Below are 20,903 nucleotides of genomic sequence, written 5' to 3'. Positions count from 1 at the left end.
GTGAACCTGTTGTGCCCCTGTGGCAAGATGTTCTGCTCCTGGACTAGCTGGGTGGATCTATCCTCTACACACTCTGCAGGGATTGCAGCTGCAGAGTTACACCCCAGGCGTGTATGCCAGGCCTGAGCTGTGCCTGGAGGGGGCAAAGTGAAGTAGGGGGAAGAGGAAGCTCTCCCACACACTCACCGGACCTGGGCTAGGACTGAGTCTGTCCATTGTCATTTAAATGTTGTTGCTGACCCGGGAGGTGGCTCAGTGGAATAAGTGCTTCCCTGGCAAGCTCAATGGCCTGAGTTCAATCCCCGGTTCCGGAAAAAAAAAAAAAAAAAAAATGTTGTTGCTATTCTTGTTTTGAAAAATTTGTAACATATGTATTGTTGTATGTTACCCTGATTCTGTCTAAAAAAAAAAAAAAAAAAATGTTGTTGCTATTCTTGTTTTGAAAAATTTGTAACATATGTATTGTTGTATGTTACCCTGATTCTGTCTTCGTATCTGCTATTTTTTTGTGTTTGTTTGTTTGTTTGTTTTTATTCTTCAAAATAAAATAAAAAGCCTCTGCTGACTGAGGGAAGACTGCGGTCCATGCCTACTGTTTGGCCAGCTCTGTCTCGGGCCAGGGCCCGCCAAGACCCGCTCCCTCTTCTCCTGGTGTGCACCTCCTGCCTGGCCATGTTCTGGTCTTCCCGTCCCTGGTCTTCCTGTCCCTCTGGCTCCACCCCCGTCCTGGCCCTCTGCCCATTGCTGGAGAGCCTGCCCTCCCTGCTGTGGACGCCACGGCCCTCCTGACAGCTGTGTGCTCTGCCAGTGCACAGTCCTGGCCTCAGGACAGCGGTGTCTGAGTCTGCACACTACTGGGGCTGTGGGTTTTGTGCCTCTAACGCTGCAGCTCAAGCAACCTGCTTGAGTTTCGGTGAACTATACTTTGTTGAGTTAAGGAACGTTTTTTATTGCCTAGCTTAAGCTTCTGTGGTGAATGACCATATAATATAGTTGTTGAGCCATTATTTATTATTCTGCATGGGGTATTTGTTAAATTGTGAGCTAATGATTGATGATGTAGAGTGTGCCTACGGAGAGTCACAAGGGGAGAAAACACTCTCTCAGTTTTCACAGAGAGCACATTGGCCAAGCAATGGCCGTGGCTCATCCACATGGCTGACACTGACAAAGGTTCTACAATCTGAGGTACAGGATCTCAGGATAAATCCTGAGGGCATTTCACTGACCTTATCAGACCCAAAAGCTACAACTCTTGTTGCATAGGTCCTGCTTTACCTTGGTCTTAACCATCCAGCAGAAAAGTATAAAAACGAAATATAAGAAGTAAAGCCATGCTGTTATGTTGAGCTGTTGGGGACTCACGTCAACAGTTTCTGACATTGCCAGTCAGGCGGAACACCCAATACTATTATGGGCTACTGGACTCTTTTGAATATTTTGCTGAGTTTACACACCTATAATATTCAAATAATGGAACTTAACAAAAAAAGGGTATACAGATGAATGTCCATTTTGTATCTGTGTATTCAAAAGTGGTTAGGATGGATATTTAGTTACATTCTCTTAATGAATAGAGTGATTTGTTCTAATGGTGTTTGTAAAAGTCTGCATCTTGTACAGCAATTAATCACTAGGAAGAATGTATGCAATGTGTTAATTATTGAAACTGTCCTACCAATTTGATTTGAAACTGTCTTATTGCTATTTGTTTATCAATAAAATTATGGGAAAAAATAAATTGTGAGCTAAGAGGACATTTGTGAACCTCCCATTACCTCCCAATGTACTTTTTGTGAAACAGTAAAACAAAGGCTGGTGAGATAGCTCAGGGGACTAAGCACCTGCTTAGGCAAGTGCAGGGACCAGGGTTTGACAGCTGGTACCATATGTCACACTGGGCTTGCTGAGCTGGCAACCGAGTCTGGGCATGGTGGCACACTCCTGTGACCCCAGCACTGGGGAGGCTGAAAATAGGAGGATCACGATGAGTCCGAGCTGTGTAGTGAGACGCTGTACCAAATACGTTAAAAACAAAAACAGTAAAACAGAGAAGAGCAATTTAATATATTTTGTGGGCGGGGTGTGGTGGTGCACACCTGTAATCCCAGCACTCAGAAGGCTGAGACAGAAATTGCCAAGAGGTAGAGGCCAGCCTGGGTTACCAAAGTGAGTTCAAGGTCAGCCTACATTACACCATGAGGCCTTGTCTCAAAAAAAGTTGTTTTGTATGTGTGTGGTGGCACCAACCTTGCATAAGTTGACTTTGGTATCTTTTAGAATACTGTTTGCCAAACTTTGGTCTCCCTGCTTTGTTCTCTATGCTTCAAGGCCGAGCAGGGTGCGGATGGATCAGTGCTAACGCTGGTTGATTTTACACAGGTGGGAGCACTTGCGGTTGGTGGGCAACGAGAAGATGAAAACCCCCATGACGGCGAGTTGACCTTCTTGGGAAGAGTGCTAGCCCAGCTCCCTGTCAGTCAGCATCTGGGCAAGCTCGTAGTGCTGGGACACGTGTTTGGATGCCTGGATGAGTGTCTCATCATCGGTAAGTGTGAGTTCAGGTGAGGCCCCCGGAGGTGGTGGAGCCACCGCTGACGTCCTCCCTCTCTGTTTTCTATCAGCTGCAGCTCTTTCATTGAAGAATTTTTTCGTGATGCCTTTTCGGCAGCATCTTGATGGATACAGGTATGTGACATTCGGCCATAGGGGTTACCTTGTCTTAATGCTGTCAAGTGACTCTTTTGTTCTCTGTGTGCAGGAACAAACTGAACTTCTCTGGCAGCAGTAACAGTGACTGCCTTGCACTTGTGGAGGCATTTAAAGTGAGTGCCTGGGCATGTGGCACACTCCTATACCAGCTTCAGTGGCGAGGTGGCTGCCCCAGATTGCCAGTGCCTCTCCATCCCTTAGATGCAGAGGTGGAGAGATGCTTCGGGTCACTGACCTCCAGTATTTAGTAACTGGGGGAAGAAGAACAGGGTGGGGTTGGGAGCCAATTTCATGAAATTGATTGAAAACATTAAATTGATAAATGTTTTGTGCTCAGTGTATTGAAACTGGAACTTTAAGTTGCAATCAGTACATTGTTTTGAAACCAATCATTTCCTTGCAGATGTGGCAGGCCTGTCGACAGCGGGGAGAGCTGCGGCGTCCAAAGGTTGGTCAAGCTCCCTTGCTGTCTCCTTGCAGACAGCTGCAGGTGATCAGTTTGCCTGGCATTCGCTCCCAGTTTTAGCACTGCGCTTGCTCAGTGGTGCTAAGGCCGGACCTGTCCCAGGTGCAAGCCTTGATCTGTTTGCAGGGTCTTTGGCTCTGCCCACTGCCAGCCTACTGAGCAGCACTGTGCTGACTCGCCCATAGCTCTGCCCGTAGCTCCCTCTGGTCCATGGCCTGCCTGTGGGTGTGGGCAGCCAGTGCCATTCGAATTAAGCACCCTGCAGCCTTTGCTGCTTTTAATTTGCATAGAATTTAGCAATTTAGTCTCCATTCTTTTTTTGGTCATATTCTCCTAAGCATAATAGGATCCAAAGACTAAGGCTAACCCTGGCTGGCTAGGTCTGCGGTGTTTAGTGGGTCTCTACCAAGGAACATGCCTGCTGCCTGTGACAGTGCCTTCAGCCTGGCCTTGCAGCATGTACCCATAATTCCAGCTGCTCAGGAAAGTGAGCCAGGAGGCAAGCCAAAGGCTGGGTTGGGTAATTTAGCAAGACACTGCCTTAACAAAAGCTGAGATGGGCCATGGAGGTTAACTCAGCAGAATAGCACTTGCCTTGGGTTTGATTCCTGGTTAAAAACAAGAACAAAAAAAAAAAAAAAAAAAAAAAAAAAAAAAAAAAAAAAAATCCATACTGGAGCTCAGTGCTACAGCATCTCCAGAGCGTTTGCCTCGTACTAAGTGTGAGGACCTGGATTCAACCCCAGATACCAGGCGTACAAGAAGCTGTGACCCTTTGAACATTCAGCCTGTGTATCTTCCTTGCTGGTGCACCAACATCAGTCTCGTGTTTTTACCAGCCTAGTCAAGCTGTGTCTGCTTCACTCTTAGGACAGGGAAACACATAAGAAGACCTGTCCCTGTACAGTGTGTGAAGTTGGGGCCTGAGTTTTCTAGTGTCAGTGTAAATTAGAAGCAGCTGGTGGCTTAGACCGGCATGTGCCATGGTCACTCGAGGGCATTGTTGGGTGGCATTGGTTTACACTGGCCTCAGGTTAGCCAGCAGATGAAGTTCTATGTATCACTTTGGTGCTGAATGTTATGCTTTGATGTATTTAAAGGATGAACTTGACTGGGGACGGTTGCATTACATTCAAATCAAGAGAATTAGAGAGGTAAGGTGAAATTTCTTTGATTAAGTGAGCCCAAGAACACTGATTTATCTAGCCGAGTACCAGCAATGCACAGGGTTGTACTGAGTGTTCTTCTTCCAGCATGAGTGCCAAGTGTCTTCACCTTTAAGCATGACAACTGCTATGTCCCCTAAAGTACCTCTCAGGTGACACTCCCTCATGTTGTTTAACGAAGAATGAGGTACCACGTCAGGTACCTCTTCTGTATCCAAATGAGTGTGTGGTCTTTTCAAAACTGTTAACTGATTGATACAACTAAGTCTATCAGGGGTTTCCTACTATTGATATAACCTTGTATTCTTGGAGTAAAACTCCTTGATTGGAGTATTTTCTCTGAAAACACTGCTGGGTTGGAGCTGGGAGATGGCTCAGTAGAATAAATGCTTGCCTGGCGAGCACAAAAGCCTGACTCAATCCCCAGTTCCAGAAAAAAACAAAACAACACAAAACACTTTTGGGTTTTGTCAGCCAGGTGTACCCTAAATGGAACTGGCTGGTGGCTTATGGTGTTGGAGAGTGTTGTGTGTGCATACATGTGTACCTGTGAGGATCAGACTGGTACGTGTTGGTACTGCCCCAACAGGGAGGGTGTCTCTCTGTGCCCAGGAACAGTTAGGGAGCAGTGTGGTAGCTGGGAGTGTGTTTATTTTAAATTGATAGACTCATCCATAAAAGCATTTGGGTCCTGGTGGTGCATGTTTATGATCCATAATAATTACAGTCATTTTGGGGACTTGCACATAAACATAGTACATCTCTCACACCCATCCTGTCCTTTCCCATTGAGCAGCAAATTTAAAAAATATTTTTTATTCATTGATAGTTTCTGGTTTTTCTTTTCAAAACAATCTTGATGAAATACATATTTTTATTCAATAATTCATTTTATATATATCTTCAGGTCTATTGGACGTGTAGTTGTAAGCATCTGCTTATCTTAATTTTAAATTTGTGTACAGTGGTAACAACTTTCTCAGTAAAAATGTCCTGTTTATGTACTCTCATTATTTCTTGACTGTGTTGATGTGCTTAGAGGTGTCCACGTGTACTGTCTGTCAGGGACCCATGTGCTAAGTCCTTCCACAGTGTGCCCATCTTTTCTCGCGTCTTCCCAGCAGATTTCAATGTGTTTTTCTTAGGTGGCTGAATTATATGAAGAGTTGAAGAGTAGAGTCTCACAGTTCAACATGTGTGTGGACCCACGGCGGCCCATCTTAGACCCTGAGTACCCCTATAAGCAGCGCTTCATCCTGCAGGTATGCCTCAGGGCTGCTCAGGCCTGTGGTTGCAGAGGGGTCCTGCAGCCACCAGCCTGGCTTCAGGGCAGGTTTTAAAGCCACTGTGTTCACACTCTTTGGAAAGTGGGAGCCATTCCCATCTTTCCTTGTTGACACCCCCTGGTGTGTAGCCTATGATGCAGGCCTGCTTCTCCTTCCTGCATGTATTTCTGGAGAGCACCAGCTGTCTCACTCCCAGGAGCTTTCAGAAAGTGGAGGTACCCTGGAGGCAGTCCCTGCACATTGGCTGTTCTCTCCCATTACCGTGGCGGCGTGGGTTGAAAGGAAGCGCTGTGGACAGAACCATAGGAGTTCCATAGGGGAGTATGTCCTGGCAGGTGCACAATGTCCCGCTGTAGGGTTTCTGAGTTGGCTGAGGCCTACAGAATTGAGTTTGAGGGGGAAACCTGTGAGCTGGGCATGCTGGGAATACGGATGCTTTCTGGGTGTAAAATGGCTGTCAGGCTGGGACAGCCTTCATCTGTAATGTAGAAGGAATAAAAGTGCCTTTTAGGAGTTTAGGTGCCAGCTGCCTGAACGGAAGTTCTGTCTGCACACCTGGGAGGATGTCTGACCCATCGGAGGGAGGGTACATGTGACGGTGTGCCCTTGCTCAAACCACTGGTTCCCTAAGTCTTCTCCTTTGGGGTGAAGGGAGGGTGCCTGTAGGAGGTGTCATGGGGCATGACAGCTGACAGGTGGGAGGACCTATTTCCATGCCAACAGTGACCATCTTTTCTTTTTAAAATTTATTTTATGTGTGTGTGTGTGTGTGTGTGTGTGTGTGTGTGTGTGTGGGGCCAGCTCAGCCCACCAAGGGGCAGGGCTGGCTGGCATGTGGTGCTGGGGGATTGAACCGTGGTCCGTGTGCTTCGTTAAGCTTGTTCTAAGTAGGTGCTTTAGACCACTGAGCCATCTCACCAGCCCGACCATCTTTTCTTGAGGGGATGAGATTTACACACTGATGAGAACATCAGAGGACATGACGCTGTCTGCTCATGAACATGAGTTTCTCTTCTAGGTCGTATTGGCAGGTGCTTTTTACCCAAATTACTTTACCTTTGGACAGCCTGACGAGGAGATGGTGGTGAAGGAGCTGGCTGGCAAAGACCCTAAGACAACCATCGTGGTAGGTGCAGAGGACGGGAAGCCACCAGAGTGGGGCCAGGCCCACCTTCCTAAGGGGTCACATAGAGCGCTGTGATCCCTTCTGTAAGCGCCACTGGGTTTATCCTGCAGTTGGGGTCATGTGTGTTTGGTTCAGATGGTGCTCCTCAGCCCTGAGCGTTTCCTCCCTTCTGACAGTCCCAGTCTTAGAAGAAAGCCTGGAGAACTGGTGTATTCATGAGAAGACTGGCCAGATCACAGGCTGTTTGGAAGGATTTAAGACACTTTTCTGTACATTTGAGAACATTTTATTAACAACTTAATTTTAAACACAAAACAAAATGACATTGCTTGGCATCTTTGTGCTGTGGTTTAAACCAGCAGTCCCCTGAGCTGGCTGTAGAGCCACTTAGCCTTTATTTTATTTGCTTTAAAATTCAGAGTTGGGGGCTCCTTGAGGTCTGAGGTCTGGTGTGTGCTCTGGAGGACTCTTAACAGGCAGCGCAGGTGCTGGCAGTGGTCGTGCCTCAGGCCATTTGCTCATAACCTGCACCACGTTCACCTCCCCTGGAGTGCGGTGTCCTGGAGCTGGACTCTGATCCGCCTACTCTGCTGGCATCAGCCTGAGTCTGATCCTGGAGCCGAAAAGCGCCAGGTAGCTGGTTCCCAGTGTGCACTCAGCGCTCACCGCTGTGCTCCTGTTCTGGGCCTTGTTACGCTTGTGCTGCACCCACAAGGGCGGCCTGTGAGGACCCCGGGACAGGGAGCACTGTGGGACACACTGGTGCCAGTGCAAGGCTTTCGCCCCAAGGGGGCAGCCGCTGGCTTCTGTAGCATGGGTTGGGGAGAGTGGGGGGTGTATGAGCTTGGGCCAGCACTCTTGTTTATTGGGGCTTGAGGCCTTTGTGACTTTTTGTCTCTCCTCTCCCCTCAGTGGTGGTCTTTCTTCAGCTGTGCATTATGGGGGTCCTTAGGAACCTTGTCTTACTGTCTCCTACCACCAGTTAGCTGGTTTCCATGCATTCTGGGGGCCAAAAGTTAGTAACTATCTGCAAAATGCTGTCTACTCTGAGCCTCACGCTAGCTTTTAGAGTTGAGGGTTTATCATCATCCTAACGTGAAGGGAATTCCCTGATTCCCTAAGGAGCCACGCAGATTTGGGGAGGGATGAGGTGGGAACAAATTTGATCCTGTGTCTAAGCTGTGCCCTCACTGGCCCGGTGTCCAGTGCGGCTCCAGCAGCCCCAGGATGAGCAGGGCCTGGCTGCCAGGCAGGGCCCCATGTGGAGCCAGTGCCCAGAATATGATTGGCCGCGAGACCTCAGGCAGGGTTCATGAAGCCCTGACAAGCGGACACATCCCGCAGTAGTGGTGTGGGTTTCATTAATTGGCTCCCCATTAAATCTTTTTTAGACATGTGATGTTTTACCAAGATATATTTAGTCAGCTCAGTTATTTTAAAGTAAAACAATACAGAAATAGGCAGAAATCTCAATTATTCTGTTAATAGACTTTTCACTGCTTTATTTTTGCACAATACTAGAGGCTTGGGGGTTGAACCCAAGGTCTTCATACTGAGCTGCATTGACAGCCCTTTTAAAATTTTGAGATGAAAATTTGCTCAGTTGCTAAGTTGTCTAGGCTGGACTCCAGCTCCCAGTCCTCCTGCCTCATCATCCTTCTGAGGCTGCCAGTGATGCTAGTCTAGCAGGGAGAATTGATCTTTATTGAATGTGCTATGATTACTAAAACCTGGTTATGACCTAAAGGCCATTTAACGTCCTGACTGACCAAGTTTATCTGTTGTGGTGGAAGATAGTAAACCACGGTTTTGCTCATTAGGATGGTGGGCAGCAACTCCAGGATCCAGTACTGGGACCACCCCCTAGTCCACGAGTGACAGCTCTAACCACCATCCTGTGCTCTGTCTTACAGTTGAAGCACATTCCTCCCTATGGATTCCTGTACTATAAGCAGCTGCAGTCTCTCTTTAGACAGTGTGGGCAAGTCAAGTCCATCATATTCGATGGTGCAAAGTAAGTAGCACATCTTTGTAACCAGCTGTCATTCTGAAGGAGCTCAGTGCAGCGTTTTAACCATTTTGGGGCCAGCTCTGAGGCCCAGATGTTGTGGAAACCATCTTTGTGGGCCTTGCTCTAGTACCTGGCCATGTCCTCAGTCAGTCACAGAGTTGGAGGTAGCTGATCTCTAGAACATGTTGTCCCAAGTCATTTTGGAAGTCAAACACTGTAGAAACTCCATGTAAGTGGCCCTATTTTATTAGCAAGTTGGGAATGAATGGTGTGGTGGAGAGTCCCTGGAAGTTATAGTTATTTTCAACGAAGAATGTTTGTTCTCAAAAAGAATGACAGTTTAAAAAAAAAAATCTAAGGCTGGCTGGATAGCTTAGTGGATTAAAGCACCTGCTTACCCAGGCACAGGGACCGGGATTTGATCCTTGGTGTGCTGTGCCGATCCTGCCCCCAGAGTGCGCTGAGACAGTGATTGAGACTGGGCACATGGCACATGCCTGTAATCCCTGCACTTGGGAGGCTGAAAACAGGAGGATCACTACATATCTGATCTGTGTAGTGAGACCTTGTAGACCCTGTACTAAATACATAAAATAAAATAAAATAAAATCTTTTATTTATTTGGTACAGGGTCTTGCTATGCGGCTCGGACTTATAGTGATCCTCCTGTCTCAGCCTCCCCAGCACTGGGATTATAGGTGTGTACCACCACCCTAGTTCCAGGGGTAGCATGGCTTGTGGGGTAATGGGGATTGAACTTGGGTCTTTGTGCTTGCCAGGCAGGTGCATAGGTTGCTGAGCTATCTCCCTAGCCTGAGAATGACAGTTTTTAAATTGATTTTCAATTTTGAAAGTTGGAAATGTTTTTTGCATGTTTAAATATTTTTAACTTGAGAAAGCATTATATGTCTATTTAAGGAGAATACTTTTTCTTTAATGTTCCTTTTACTTAAGTTGAACATATGAATACATTTTTTATTTATTTATTTTTTTGTAGAACTGGGGATTGAACTCAGGCCCTTGTGCTTGCCAGGCAAGCACTTATTCTACTGAGCCATCTCCCCAGTCTCCTACATTTTCAATTTGAATTAATTCACTCCCACATTTTAAGTTCCGCTTCTGTGGTTAGTGTATTGATTTTCAGCCTGTGAATTCCTCCTAAGGTGAATAAAAAGCCCTACACTCAACAATCTTGGGGTAGTTATTTATTTATTTATTTCTGATGCGGGGTCTTGCTCTGGCTGGCTTTGAAGTCCGTATATAGCCAGGCTCGTCTTGGACGCATGCTGGGGTTTCAGGTGGGCCACGCCCTGCTTTTCAGCTTTGATGAGTTAAGCTTGCTTGGAGTTCTCTGACATATGGTATGAACCACGAGCAGTCAGATTTCTTCACCGTGCCTGTAAAATCGCCGGCCTGAGCCTGGCACCTCGCGCCTCAGCTGGGAGCAGCTTGAGCCTTGCGGTCAGAAGGTGGCAGATGCTCAGATCACTAATCTTCATCTGGCTTGGAATCTGTGTTTGCTTCACGTTTTTTCCTGTTTGGTATTTTTGCAGGAATTTAATCAAATTGGGCTGCACCCCCATCTTTGGCTTTTAGCCATGGTAGAGGAGGCTGGCATCTGCAGGCAGGAGCAGTGTTTGCTCTGCTGATGCCGTTACCCATTTCTGTGAATCAGGTGTCGAAGAGAACAATGACGTGAGACGGCACCTCCAGACCCAGGACTGTGTGCGTTTGACAGCAGGCCTGCTCGGTGGAGAGCACCCGGCACACAGGGTGCTGGGGACACTGCTGTCTCCCAGACGCAGCACTCGACTTCGCGGTGGGAGTGATGTCAGCTCCACAAGCATTTGCCTCTCAGGGTCCTTGGGCAGGTGGAGGTGGCCACAGCAGGAGGAGGGTTAAGGGCTGAGTCCTGACCATGGAGCGTTCGGACGGAGCAGGCCTGTGGCAAGGGGCTTGGTGGGAGCAGGCTTTTTGTCACAGTAGAGTCTGATTTGGAGGGGTCGCTCAGTCTTCTCAACCCCCTCTTATGATAGATTGGTGAGTAGGAACACGAATAGGTCACCCCATGTGTTCTATGGGGCTTTGTATGGGTCCTGAGTAGAGTGACTCAGGAGAGAAAGCCAGTCTGGAGTCCTTGAAGGTGTGTGGGACAGGGGAGCATGGGGCCAGCCTGGTGCTAACTGACAGGGAGAGGCAGCAGGTGGAGAAGGGAGGGAGCGTGTGGGTCTGGCTGTGCCTGCCTGTGAAGGGCAAGGAGAGAACTGCCAAGGAGGCTCAGGTCCCCAGGAGAGCTGTGCGGGCTGGCCAGGAAAGCCAGGAGGGCAGCGCTCATGGAGCATGAGAGGCCTGCAGTGTGGTCCAGAGCTCGAAGACGTTCTTTCTAAGGAGACCCAGGAGCTCTGCAGAGAAGGCTGGTAGAAACAGAAGTACTTAGCCACAAGGCAGTCCAGTTATCTAAATACGGGACGACCACAAATGGCATTTTTGTAACTTTTTATAATAGGAAATATTAAGATGACAAATTTATCAAATTCAACAATTTTTCTGTAATGGTATATCTTTTTTTTGTAATGGTATATCTTAAGACATTCAGTACACAGTACGTTACCACCTGGACAATAGTGTCTAGTCTCTCTGAGTTCTTGCACTGTGCTTTCTTTGAACAGAACACTTTATACTGTCCTACTGGCCTGGCCTTTTTTCTGTGGGTGGTAGCATTTCCATACATCTTGTCTACCCACTAAACATAATGGTGAAGATGTCACTGTCTATATGTCCTGGTTGGTGTTTTATTATCCCATATTTTTCAATTACTTGGTCTATTAGACTTAATCTAAATTGTGAATGACTTTTGAACCCCCTAGTTTTGAATAAGTAACAAGTGAATTCCATATTGTTTAATCCAGAAGGTGCATAATTTTTTTTTCTTTGTGGTCAGCTCAGCCTGCCCTGGAGGTGGGCTGGCACAGCATGTGGTGCCGGGAATCAAACTGCGATCCCTATGCTTTGCCTAAGCTTATCTAAGCAGGTGTTTTAGACCACCGAGCTATCTCACCGGCCCACATAAATGTTCTATAATACTTTTACTCACTTTTTTTGATTACAGGATAGCTTGTTAGATACTGGTCAACTCTGGCAAAAGTACTCACAAAATTATAATCACTGGAATTATAATCACCTCCACTGGAATTTTCTAGTTTTGTTTCTTCTTTCAAGTTCTGTCATTTCTGTACTATGAATAGTTGACAGTAAGGCAGTATATTTTTTGTTTTCCATTTCATAACACAGACTTTTCCTCTCTGAGAGGCTAATGCCTCTCCCTTTTCAGTTTTTTCTTTGCTGATCTTTTGGCACTTCCCTCCTTCCTGTTCAGTCTCAGTGTCCTAAATGTGTCTGTTTTGAACTGTAAAAGAGTATCATGGAGTTCTGGAGAAGTATAAAAATTATATCTTAAAGTACTTATAGTAAGACACTAAATTCTAGGATATTGTTCACAAATAAAATGAACGTGAATTAGTAAAAGAAAATAAGCAGGATTTATCATTAGATTTCACTAGAAACATGTATTAAAGGAGAATACAGCATTCTAAATAAAAAAGTACGTGAAGGGCCAGTGAGATAGCTCAGTGGATTAAGTGCCTGCTTAGGCAAGTGTAGGAAAGGGGTTCAATCCCTAGCACCACATGCTGTGCAGGCCCCACCCCCAGGTGTGCATTGAACCAGCTGCCTCTAATCCCAGGGCTGGGGAGGCTAGAAGCAGGAGGATCACTATGAGTCTGAGCTGTGTAGTGAGACCCTGTACCAAATACATCCAAAAAAAAAAGTATGGGAAAGATGGTTGGTGTAAAACAAATAAGCAGGTGTAGGAGTGTATCTCATGCATACAAGAATTGGCTGGCTGAACTGGCCCCTGCCCGAGCAATGCTTGATGCAGTCAGCACACAGCAATGGGCTGCCTTGGTGAAACCGGGTAAACCTAAGTGCTTGGATCGGCAGGGCTAGGAGGGAAATGCTCACTTTACCTGGTAGTGAGGGGAAGCTGAGAGCCTGCCAGGAAGACGTGTGAATGTGAGAGGAGGAGATGCTGGGGCGAAGGGTCCAGTTCGCCCGATCCCCAATCCCACACCATGCTTTTTAACTCAGAGCCCTTCTGTATCACCCAGTATGACACATGCGTATGACAGTGTGTCACAACAGGACTGTCACCTGAGGGGGCTCCAGGGTCTGTCTGCATGGCTCTTTCTGTAGGTACAGAGCCCTCATGTTTGGTACGTCTGCTTCGTCCCCCTGTGGCCAGCGCCCTTTATCTGTGCAGCGTGGGCTGCCTTGCGGCCTTTGTCTTCATCCCAGGAATGACTGGCACGTTCCCCAGCTCTGTGCTGGGTTCTCTTCCCCTTAGAGGAAGGCACCGAGGAGGAACCTGAAATGTGTTAGGTGTGAGGCCTCTGTCAATTTTAATTGGTGATCAACTCAGGGGATGTTTGGGGGCTCACAGGGTCACTGAACTGTGCATTTGTGTGGTTGTCTGTGTGTGCTTTATATTGTAACAGTTAAAGCAAACCCTTAGTAATTATGAAAATTAAGATTTTGTGGCTGAGTTGGGCATGGAGACACACACCTGTAATCCCAGCACTCAGGAGGCTGAGGCAGGAGGATCAATATAGGCTCAAGACTATCCTGGGCCACAAATTGAACTGCATAGTGAGACCCTATCTCAAAAAGACAAAAAAAAAAAAAAATTCTTGGCTGACACTTCCATGTAGATTTAGTATTTATTCTGCATTGTACTGTACAAGGACAATACCTGAATTGTCACTGTAACTTTGATTTTCTGTGTGTTTCTTTAAACCAACAGTCATTAATATATCAAAAACCTAGTGAATATTGCAGAGTGAGATCCAGTGAGAATTTCTGCTAATATTGAGAGACGTTAACTGTGATTGTTTTTTATAATCAGATGGCTGATAAATTTTATTTTTTTATATTTGTGGAGCAGGGCCTTTGTGGAGTTTTCCCGGAATCCGACAGAGAGATGTAAGACCCTGCCTGCAGTGTACATGGCGGTGAAGATGGCCCAGCTGAAAGTGTCCCTGGAGCTCAGCGTCCATGCTGCCGAGGACATAGAGGGCAGGGTGCAAGGAGGGGTGGTGTCAAAGCTCCGGAACACGAGGTATTTGCCAGCACACCACCGCAGCTCCCTTTGCTGTCAGTGTTTTCTCAGGCCTGTTAGCCTTGCTTTGGCTCGAGTGCCAGGCTCCGGCTTTCTCGTCAGGCGGCACTGCCACTGAATCCTGGTTTTGTCACCCTGTGTGTGCTGGACACCTTACTTAGCCTCTCTGAGTCTTGCTTTTCATCTATTTAATAGACTTTGCCATTGTGCAAGGCTATGAAGAAGACTCGGAAGGCATTTGTATTGTTTTCAGGTTAAATAGGAGGGATTAAACTCTAGTCTTAGCTCCCTTCCCTTCCTATATGTATTATTCCCCTTTGAGAATTCTCTTTTTAAGCCAAGTGTAGTTTGCCTTGTTCTCAGCAGGGCCAAGGGTGGTGCAGCAGGCTGTGGCTGGGGAGCCCGTGCTTGCAGCACAGGCTGCTGGCCTGCGGGGGTCTCCGCCTGAGGGTGAAGGGCAGGACTCCCACCCTGACTGGCTCTGGGCAGGCCCTTCTCGAGGCGCCCGCTGTGGTGCTCACAGCTCTTCTGTGTCGGGGTGGGAAGTGCAGTTCACCGTTTCTTACTCTGATCTGGGTGAGGGTGAGTCTGGCTGGGGTCTGAGGCCTGCTGGAGGAGGGGCGTGACTCCGTCTGCTTTTATCCGGTGCTCGGCAGTTCGGTCTTGGAGACCACCATGGGGCTTGACAGACACAAGAAGGCCATTCTGTTTTGTCAGAGCCAGCTTCAGCTGATACTCGCACCCCAGTGCTGGTGGCGCTGAGCCACTCACGTGTCAGGAAAGAGTGGGCCACAGAGCTCTTACAGTCCCTCCCTTCATTCCTTCATTTAGAGTGAAGGTATTCAGAAGGGACCGTTTGATGTTCGCTGCGTCTTTCGTATGGAACTTGGGATTTGGAAGGGACGTCCTGCCGTACTGAGAGGCGGGTGTCTCCCTCAGCCGTGTGTGTCTTGTGACGTAGCATTGAACCAAGTGCAAGATCTCAGTCTTCTGTGTAGGACCCTTCCAGGGCAGCTCAGGGTGCCACAGAAATTCACTTTTTAATTGATTGTTCTCGACAGCCAGGCGTGGTGGTGCATGCCTGTAATCCCAGCACTTGGGAGGCTGAGGCAGGAGGACCACTGTGAGCTTGAGACCAGCTTAAACTAGATAGTGAGACCTGGCCTCAAAAAACAAAACAAAAGAAGAAGGGACCAGGGTTTCAGTTATCCCCTTCAAGGCCACATTCCCAGTGATCTCATGGCCTCCTGCCTCAACCTGTCTTGTCACTTTCTTGTAGCTGGGTCAGAATACTTGACAATTGAAGTTGCCAGAAGGAGAGGTGTTTTTTGTTTTTTTTAATTTTATGTATTTGGTACAGGGTCTCACTACGCAGCTCGGACTCACAGTGACCCTTCCATTTCAGGCTCCCCAGCACTAGGTTACAGGTGTTCGCCACTACCACGCCTGGTCTCGGTGGCCGGCTTGACATGCCTGGGGCAGGGCCAGCACAACATGTGGTACCGGGGATCGAACCGGGTCTTTGCGCTTGCCTAGGCAGGTGCTTAGACCTCTGCACTAACTCTGCAGACCCAGAGAGGTCTGTTTTTGGAGGTCTCAGACCACACAGTGGAGTGGGAGAGGAAAGTTGCTCTGTCCTGGTGGGCAGGGAGCAAAAAAGGGAGACGGGTTCTTCGCATCCTGCTGCAGAGGGCTGGCCCAGCCCCTCCCAAGCCCCAGCCATGGATGTGGGCAGCCTTGGGGACCTTCTTGACTCAGACCTCCTGAAGCTCCCTTCCCTCCTGGCAGGGCTGTGGGCCTTCAGGGGACACTGCAGGGCCACCTGTAGCACAGGTGCTGATATTTTATTAAAATGTCTTTTGCTTATAGAAATACAGACGAGGTCAGGTGATAACTTCACACAAGGGATTTTTTTTTTCAGTAACTCTTGATTTTTATTGACTTCTTAAAAAATAATGCTTGTGTTATATAGGGTGAATGTAGACTTCCAGAAGCAGACAGTAGATCCTATGCAGGTCTCATTCAACACCCTGGACAGCTCCCAGCCAGTTGCAGATCTCCTCCTAACCGTTGACGTTACAGAGGTAAGAAAGGCATGATTGCGTTCTAGAAGCCTCGTGTGTGTTTGTTAAGTAAGTCTACATACAGGCACCTGTGATGGGTACTAGCACATGTAAGAAGGCTTGAATTGTTATTATTAAACTGGAATGTATACAAAGTAGAAGATGAAGCAAATATTTATTCTATAATCAGTGTTAGTTTTTAAAGTGTTGAGTACATTTAACACATGTGTGCAGGGCCATAACCATTATGTTCTGCTGCCTGCCGGGAGGCTCTGATGTGAGCATGTTAGGTTTCCACCCGCTTGACCTCTGCTGGTCCCACTGAGTAGCACCAGACAGTCTCACTGGGCGGTTCAAGCTTTCCAGTGGGATGGTCAGGCCTGGACACTGGTGGTTTAAGCCACCAGTAGAAATGTGAGAAAGTGCGAAAACAAACATATTTAATAAGATATTTGTTAAAAATATTAGCTGACATAATGATATGTGCCTATTTGATTCAGTTTATATCGACAGGACTCACATTGTCACCATTATTATTTGGGATTGATTTTATTATCTTTCTTTATTCCTCAACAGCCACTTTATTGTAGGGAGATGTGTGGCAGGTGGTTTCTCGAACTATAGACACTTGCTCTGGCCCCCCAAATTTCTTTCTTTTTTTTTTGGCTGGCTCAGGATGCCTTCAGGGCAGGTCTGGCAAGGCTTGAGGATATGGGGCTGGAACCACAGCATCCTGAGCCTGACTGCTTTGTTGAAGCACTCACTTAAACCACTGAGCTAATGGGCAGGGCCCCCCCCATTTATTTCTTTAAAATTTCAGTTAAAACACTTGTATGTTTTGTGTAAGTCTGTAGCTGCACCCGCTGGGAAACTTCATGCAGAAATCTGGATTCGCAGCAGGCTGCAGCCCTGAGGTGGTGGGCCCTCGCGGTCTGTGGCAGCACAGGGAAGAAGCTGCTGGGTGGGATCTCCACTCTCCGCCCCGCAGGCCATGCCCTGGCACCCACCTGGCCCTCTCCAGCCTTGGAAGAGCCAAGGCCCTGTGTCACTGGCTTGCCAAGTGCCATGTGAGCCACTCCTAGGCTTCATCTCTGCCTATCCCCAGCCTATCCCCCCTCTTCTGTCCAGGTGGTAGAGGTGGGACACTTCTGGGGCTACAGGACTGACAAAAGGAACGCAGAGCTGCTTCAGAAGCTGGCTGCTGAGATTAACAGGCTGGAGTTGGTACCCCTGCCAGCCCACCCCCACCCCGACATGGTCTGCCTGGCGCCTTTCTCGGAGTTTGATAAGAAAAGCTACTTCAGAGCTCAGATCCTTTATGTTTCTGGAAATTCTGCTGAGGTATGTTTTTCCTATAGAAAATCATTCAGAAAGGGGACAGAATTATAGCAGTTTACATATAATTGTTTGTAAATACATATGAAAATGAGATATAATTGCCATTAGGGTAGGACTAGGCTGTGGCTATGGAATTAAAGAAGATCACTGTGTTTCCATTGCTGAAGCAGGACATTGTTTTTGACCTTGTATAAGAGCGCCTGCTGTCTTTGTCTTGTAGGTATTCTTTGTAGACTACGGTAACAGGGCTCACGTAGACCTCGATCTTTTGATGGAGCTGCCCTGTCAGTTTCTTGAGCTTCCATTCCAGGTAAGGTGGAGAAGTCTCTGGAAGTAGGTGTTGAGCCCTGGAAGGGATTTGGCTGGAGGGCTGCCACCCACCCTCACCTAACGCGGGTCAGCTGAGCTCAGACGGAGAAGGGACTGTGTTGCACTAGGCAGATTCAGTCTCTGCTCTCAAAAATAGATACTGCCCTAGGTATTTTAGACATTGTTGATTTTAGAGTAAGGAAAAATATATGTAAGAGTTCAAACTTAGCAAAAGACAAGTTGTTTGCACTGATTTGCTGATACCACTTGTAAGCCTTCCAGTCACGTTAGCCAGAGGTGAGGGGGGCTGGAAGTGCGGGCGTGCCCTTGCCATTGGCTTCCACCGCCCTGCTGCTCATGGGGGCAAGACAGGAAGCTTCTTTAGCTGGGAAGCCTCGTTCCCCGTTGTTGTTGGGATTTTTGTGAGGACACAGAGCAGATGCATGGAGAACGTTGTGTTCAGGGGATGTGGGCAGAGTGCTTCACTCGCCTACAGAGCTGTTTCCGTGTGCCTCTCTGCCCCATAGGCGTTGGAGTTTAGGATTTGCAAAATGCGGCCCTCGGCCAGGTCTCTTGTGTGTGGCGAGCACTGGAGCCGCAGGGCCAGCAGGCGGTTCGCCTCCCTGGTGCGCAGATGTGCCCTCCTGGTGAAGGTCTTCTCAGTAGTACACGGTGTCCTGCACGTGGACGTGTTCTGCTACTGCGGGGCGCTGGACACTGTCAACATCAGAGACATCCTCATCAGCGAGGGCCACGCAGAACTGGCGGAGGAGTCCTACGAGTCCCAAGTACGTGCTTTTGTTCCCAGGAAGTGCACATGCGTGTGTGTGTGCGTGCGTGCGTGTGTTTGACACACAGGCGGGCTGGGTGGGTAGAGTTGTATTGCAGTATTTGGTGTGTGGTATCAAGATCTGTCTTCGGAAGAAAAAAAAAAAAGATCTGTCTTTGAGGGGGCTGGGGAGATGGCTCAGTGGAATAAGTACTTCCCTGGCAAGCGTAAGGGCCTGAGTTCTATCCTGGGTTCCACAAAAAAAAAAAAAAAAAAAAAGAAAGAAAAGAAAAGAAAATCTGTCTTCAAGGTTTCCCTAAGAAATTAGATTTGAAAATGTGTTTATTTGGTTTTTAAAAATGCATCTAAGAATTATCTCTGTGATGAAATAATACTTATTTTAAGCCAGACATGGTGACGCACATTTGTAGTCCAAACTACTTGGCAGGCTAGGCAGAAAGATCATAAATTTGAGGCCAGGTTGAGCAACTTACTAAGACCATGTCTCTCTGTCTTATGTCCATCTGTCTGTCTGTTTGTTTGAGATGGGGTTACGCTGTGCTGTTCATGCAGCCTTGAGCTTACTTTGTAGCCCAGACTGGCCTTGAACTCTTGGTGATCCTCCTGCCTCAGCCTCCTGAGTACTGGGATTACACATCTGCCACCATGCCTGGCTCTGGGACCACATCTTAAAATAAAAGGCCTGGGAATGTAGCTCAGTTCACCACTCTGGATTCTACTCCCACTATTGAAAGGAGACAACAGCTATGAAGAAAACTGAAAATATTTATTTCAGATATTTCAAGCATTTCAGAAGTATTAAACAATTTCTTTTAAAATCAACTATAAACATTGTTCTTGGTTGAAAGGTGTCAAGGCCATTTTTGACGTAATATTGACGGTCTTTCTTTGTACTCCTATAATTTCTGCTGGGGAAGAAGAGTGCTGGAATTGGAAAAGGACAGTCTATTAGCTGAAAAGCTGGTAACATTCTGCATTTAATATGTGAAAAGCAGAGGCTATGGTGGTATTCCTCAGGTAACCAAGTGTTGTATGTAAGACAGTTCTTTAGGGAAAGCTTCTGTCTAAAATTCTCTGAGGGCTGAAATTACTAAAATCTTTTTTATTTCTTTTGTTTTAATTTTAAAATGAACTTCATCAGACTATCTCCTTATAACTTGCTAGGCAGTCAGAATAAGATTATGCCTAGGAATTATCTTGACTGTTGTCTCTGTTACTTTTCTTTTGTTGCTGGGACAAAATACCTGACACCCAAAATGAAGGAAAGGTTTATTTAGCTCACAGTTTATGGAGGTTTTAGTGCACATTCCGGGGCTCCAAGGCAGGGCGGCACATGGCAGAGGGCAGCAGTTCATGGCAGCAGAAAACAGCAAAACAGCAAGAGCAAAAGGGAGGAGTGGCGGCTGCAGAGAGCGAGTCTGTCCCCTCATGCTTCATTCAGGCTCCCCCGCCCCCGGCTGGGTGCAGCTCTCACCCCCACAATCCCAGTGGATCAGGAGTTCATCACAAACTCTAGAGGTGTGCCCCATGACTGCAAGAGGCTTTGGGGGGACATCTGTACACAAGCCGTAACAACTATGGTAGGGATAAGGTACTTTTAACGTAATTGCTTTTTTTCTTTTAATGTATTTAGGACAGGGTCTGCAGGGTCTCACTACACAGATCGGACTTCTGTTTTCAGCCTCCCAAGCACTGGGATTATAGGCGTGCGCCACTGCACCCAGTCTCAATTGTGGTCTCAGTGTGACCGGGGTCAGGGCCGGCACGGCACGCTGGGAACGAGATCCTGGCCCCTGCGCTCTGTCTAAGCGGGTGCATTTGTCTGCTGAGCTATCTGGCGGGCCCTTATTTTTTCTTTTAACTAAAGAAATTCCTGTTTCACTTAGCAAAGCCACGAGGCTCTCAAGGGCCTCTTTTCCACGTCAGTGGAGAGCATGGCGGCTGCGTCGGCGCCCTCTGCTGGGAAGGATGACGAGAAGCGCCTGATCCAGATGCTGCTGCAGAGCTGCGCTTCCAGCAGGCTGGGGACCCCGAGCTGCAAGGTGACGTGTGCGCCCTGGCTGGTGGCGGTGCTTGTGCTTGTGAGCTTCCGAATGTGTGTCTGAGTCTGGTGCCCAGTGGGGCTCAGGGGGAAGCCTTCCCTGCCAAGTGACCGAGACGTGCTCCTCAGCTGCACGCACTGGAGCTGGTGCTGCAGGGTGTCTGGAGCGGAGCTGGCCACACAGTCTGTACCTGCTCAGGGCCTCCTCTCTCCGACCTCGGCCTCTGGCCACGTGGCCTCAGACTTGCCTGTTCAGCCTGCTGGTTCTGTTGCAGTTAAAGAACTGACACGGTGGGGCCACTCCGACGTATGTCCCCACCCCTCCCGCCGAGTAGGAATTTCTGCCGACTTCCTGGAACCCCCAGACCCAGTCCTAGCCCAGGTCCGGTGAGTGTGTGGAGAGCTTCCTGCTACCCTGTGCC

The 20,903-nt window shown here is 47.8% G+C and overlaps 1 protein-coding gene across 1 annotated transcript in view; it reads left to right on the top strand.

The window, feature by feature from the left end:
- The window catches only part of Tdrd9 (tudor domain containing 9), a 60,913-nt gene that overhangs the window by 20,653 nt on the left and 19,357 nt on the right, over window positions 1-20,903 (top strand). The window contains exons 9-22 of the mRNA XM_023705649.1: window positions 2,383-2,548; window positions 2,625-2,688; window positions 2,762-2,825; window positions 3,116-3,160; window positions 4,279-4,332; window positions 5,490-5,606; window positions 6,649-6,756; window positions 8,670-8,770; window positions 13,767-13,940; window positions 15,913-16,024; window positions 17,132-17,344; window positions 17,562-17,651; window positions 18,178-18,438; window positions 20,327-20,482. Of these exons, the coding sequence (XP_023561417.1) occupies window positions 2,383-2,548; window positions 2,625-2,688; window positions 2,762-2,825; window positions 3,116-3,160; window positions 4,279-4,332; window positions 5,490-5,606; window positions 6,649-6,756; window positions 8,670-8,770; window positions 13,767-13,940; window positions 15,913-16,024; window positions 17,132-17,344; window positions 17,562-17,651; window positions 18,178-18,438; window positions 20,327-20,482 (1,725 nt within the window). The remainder of the gene's footprint in view (window positions 1-2,382; window positions 2,549-2,624; window positions 2,689-2,761; window positions 2,826-3,115; window positions 3,161-4,278; window positions 4,333-5,489; window positions 5,607-6,648; window positions 6,757-8,669; window positions 8,771-13,766; window positions 13,941-15,912; window positions 16,025-17,131; window positions 17,345-17,561; window positions 17,652-18,177; window positions 18,439-20,326; window positions 20,483-20,903) is intronic.

Source organism: Octodon degus, unplaced genomic scaffold, assembly GCF_000260255.1.
Source record: "Octodon degus isolate 3935 unplaced genomic scaffold, OctDeg1.0 scaffold00226, whole genome shotgun sequence".
Classification (NCBI taxonomy): Eukaryota; Metazoa; Chordata; class Mammalia; order Rodentia; family Octodontidae; genus Octodon; species Octodon degus.
Note: the sequence above shows the minus strand (reverse complement) of the source record. Positions and strands in the feature narration are given on the sequence as shown.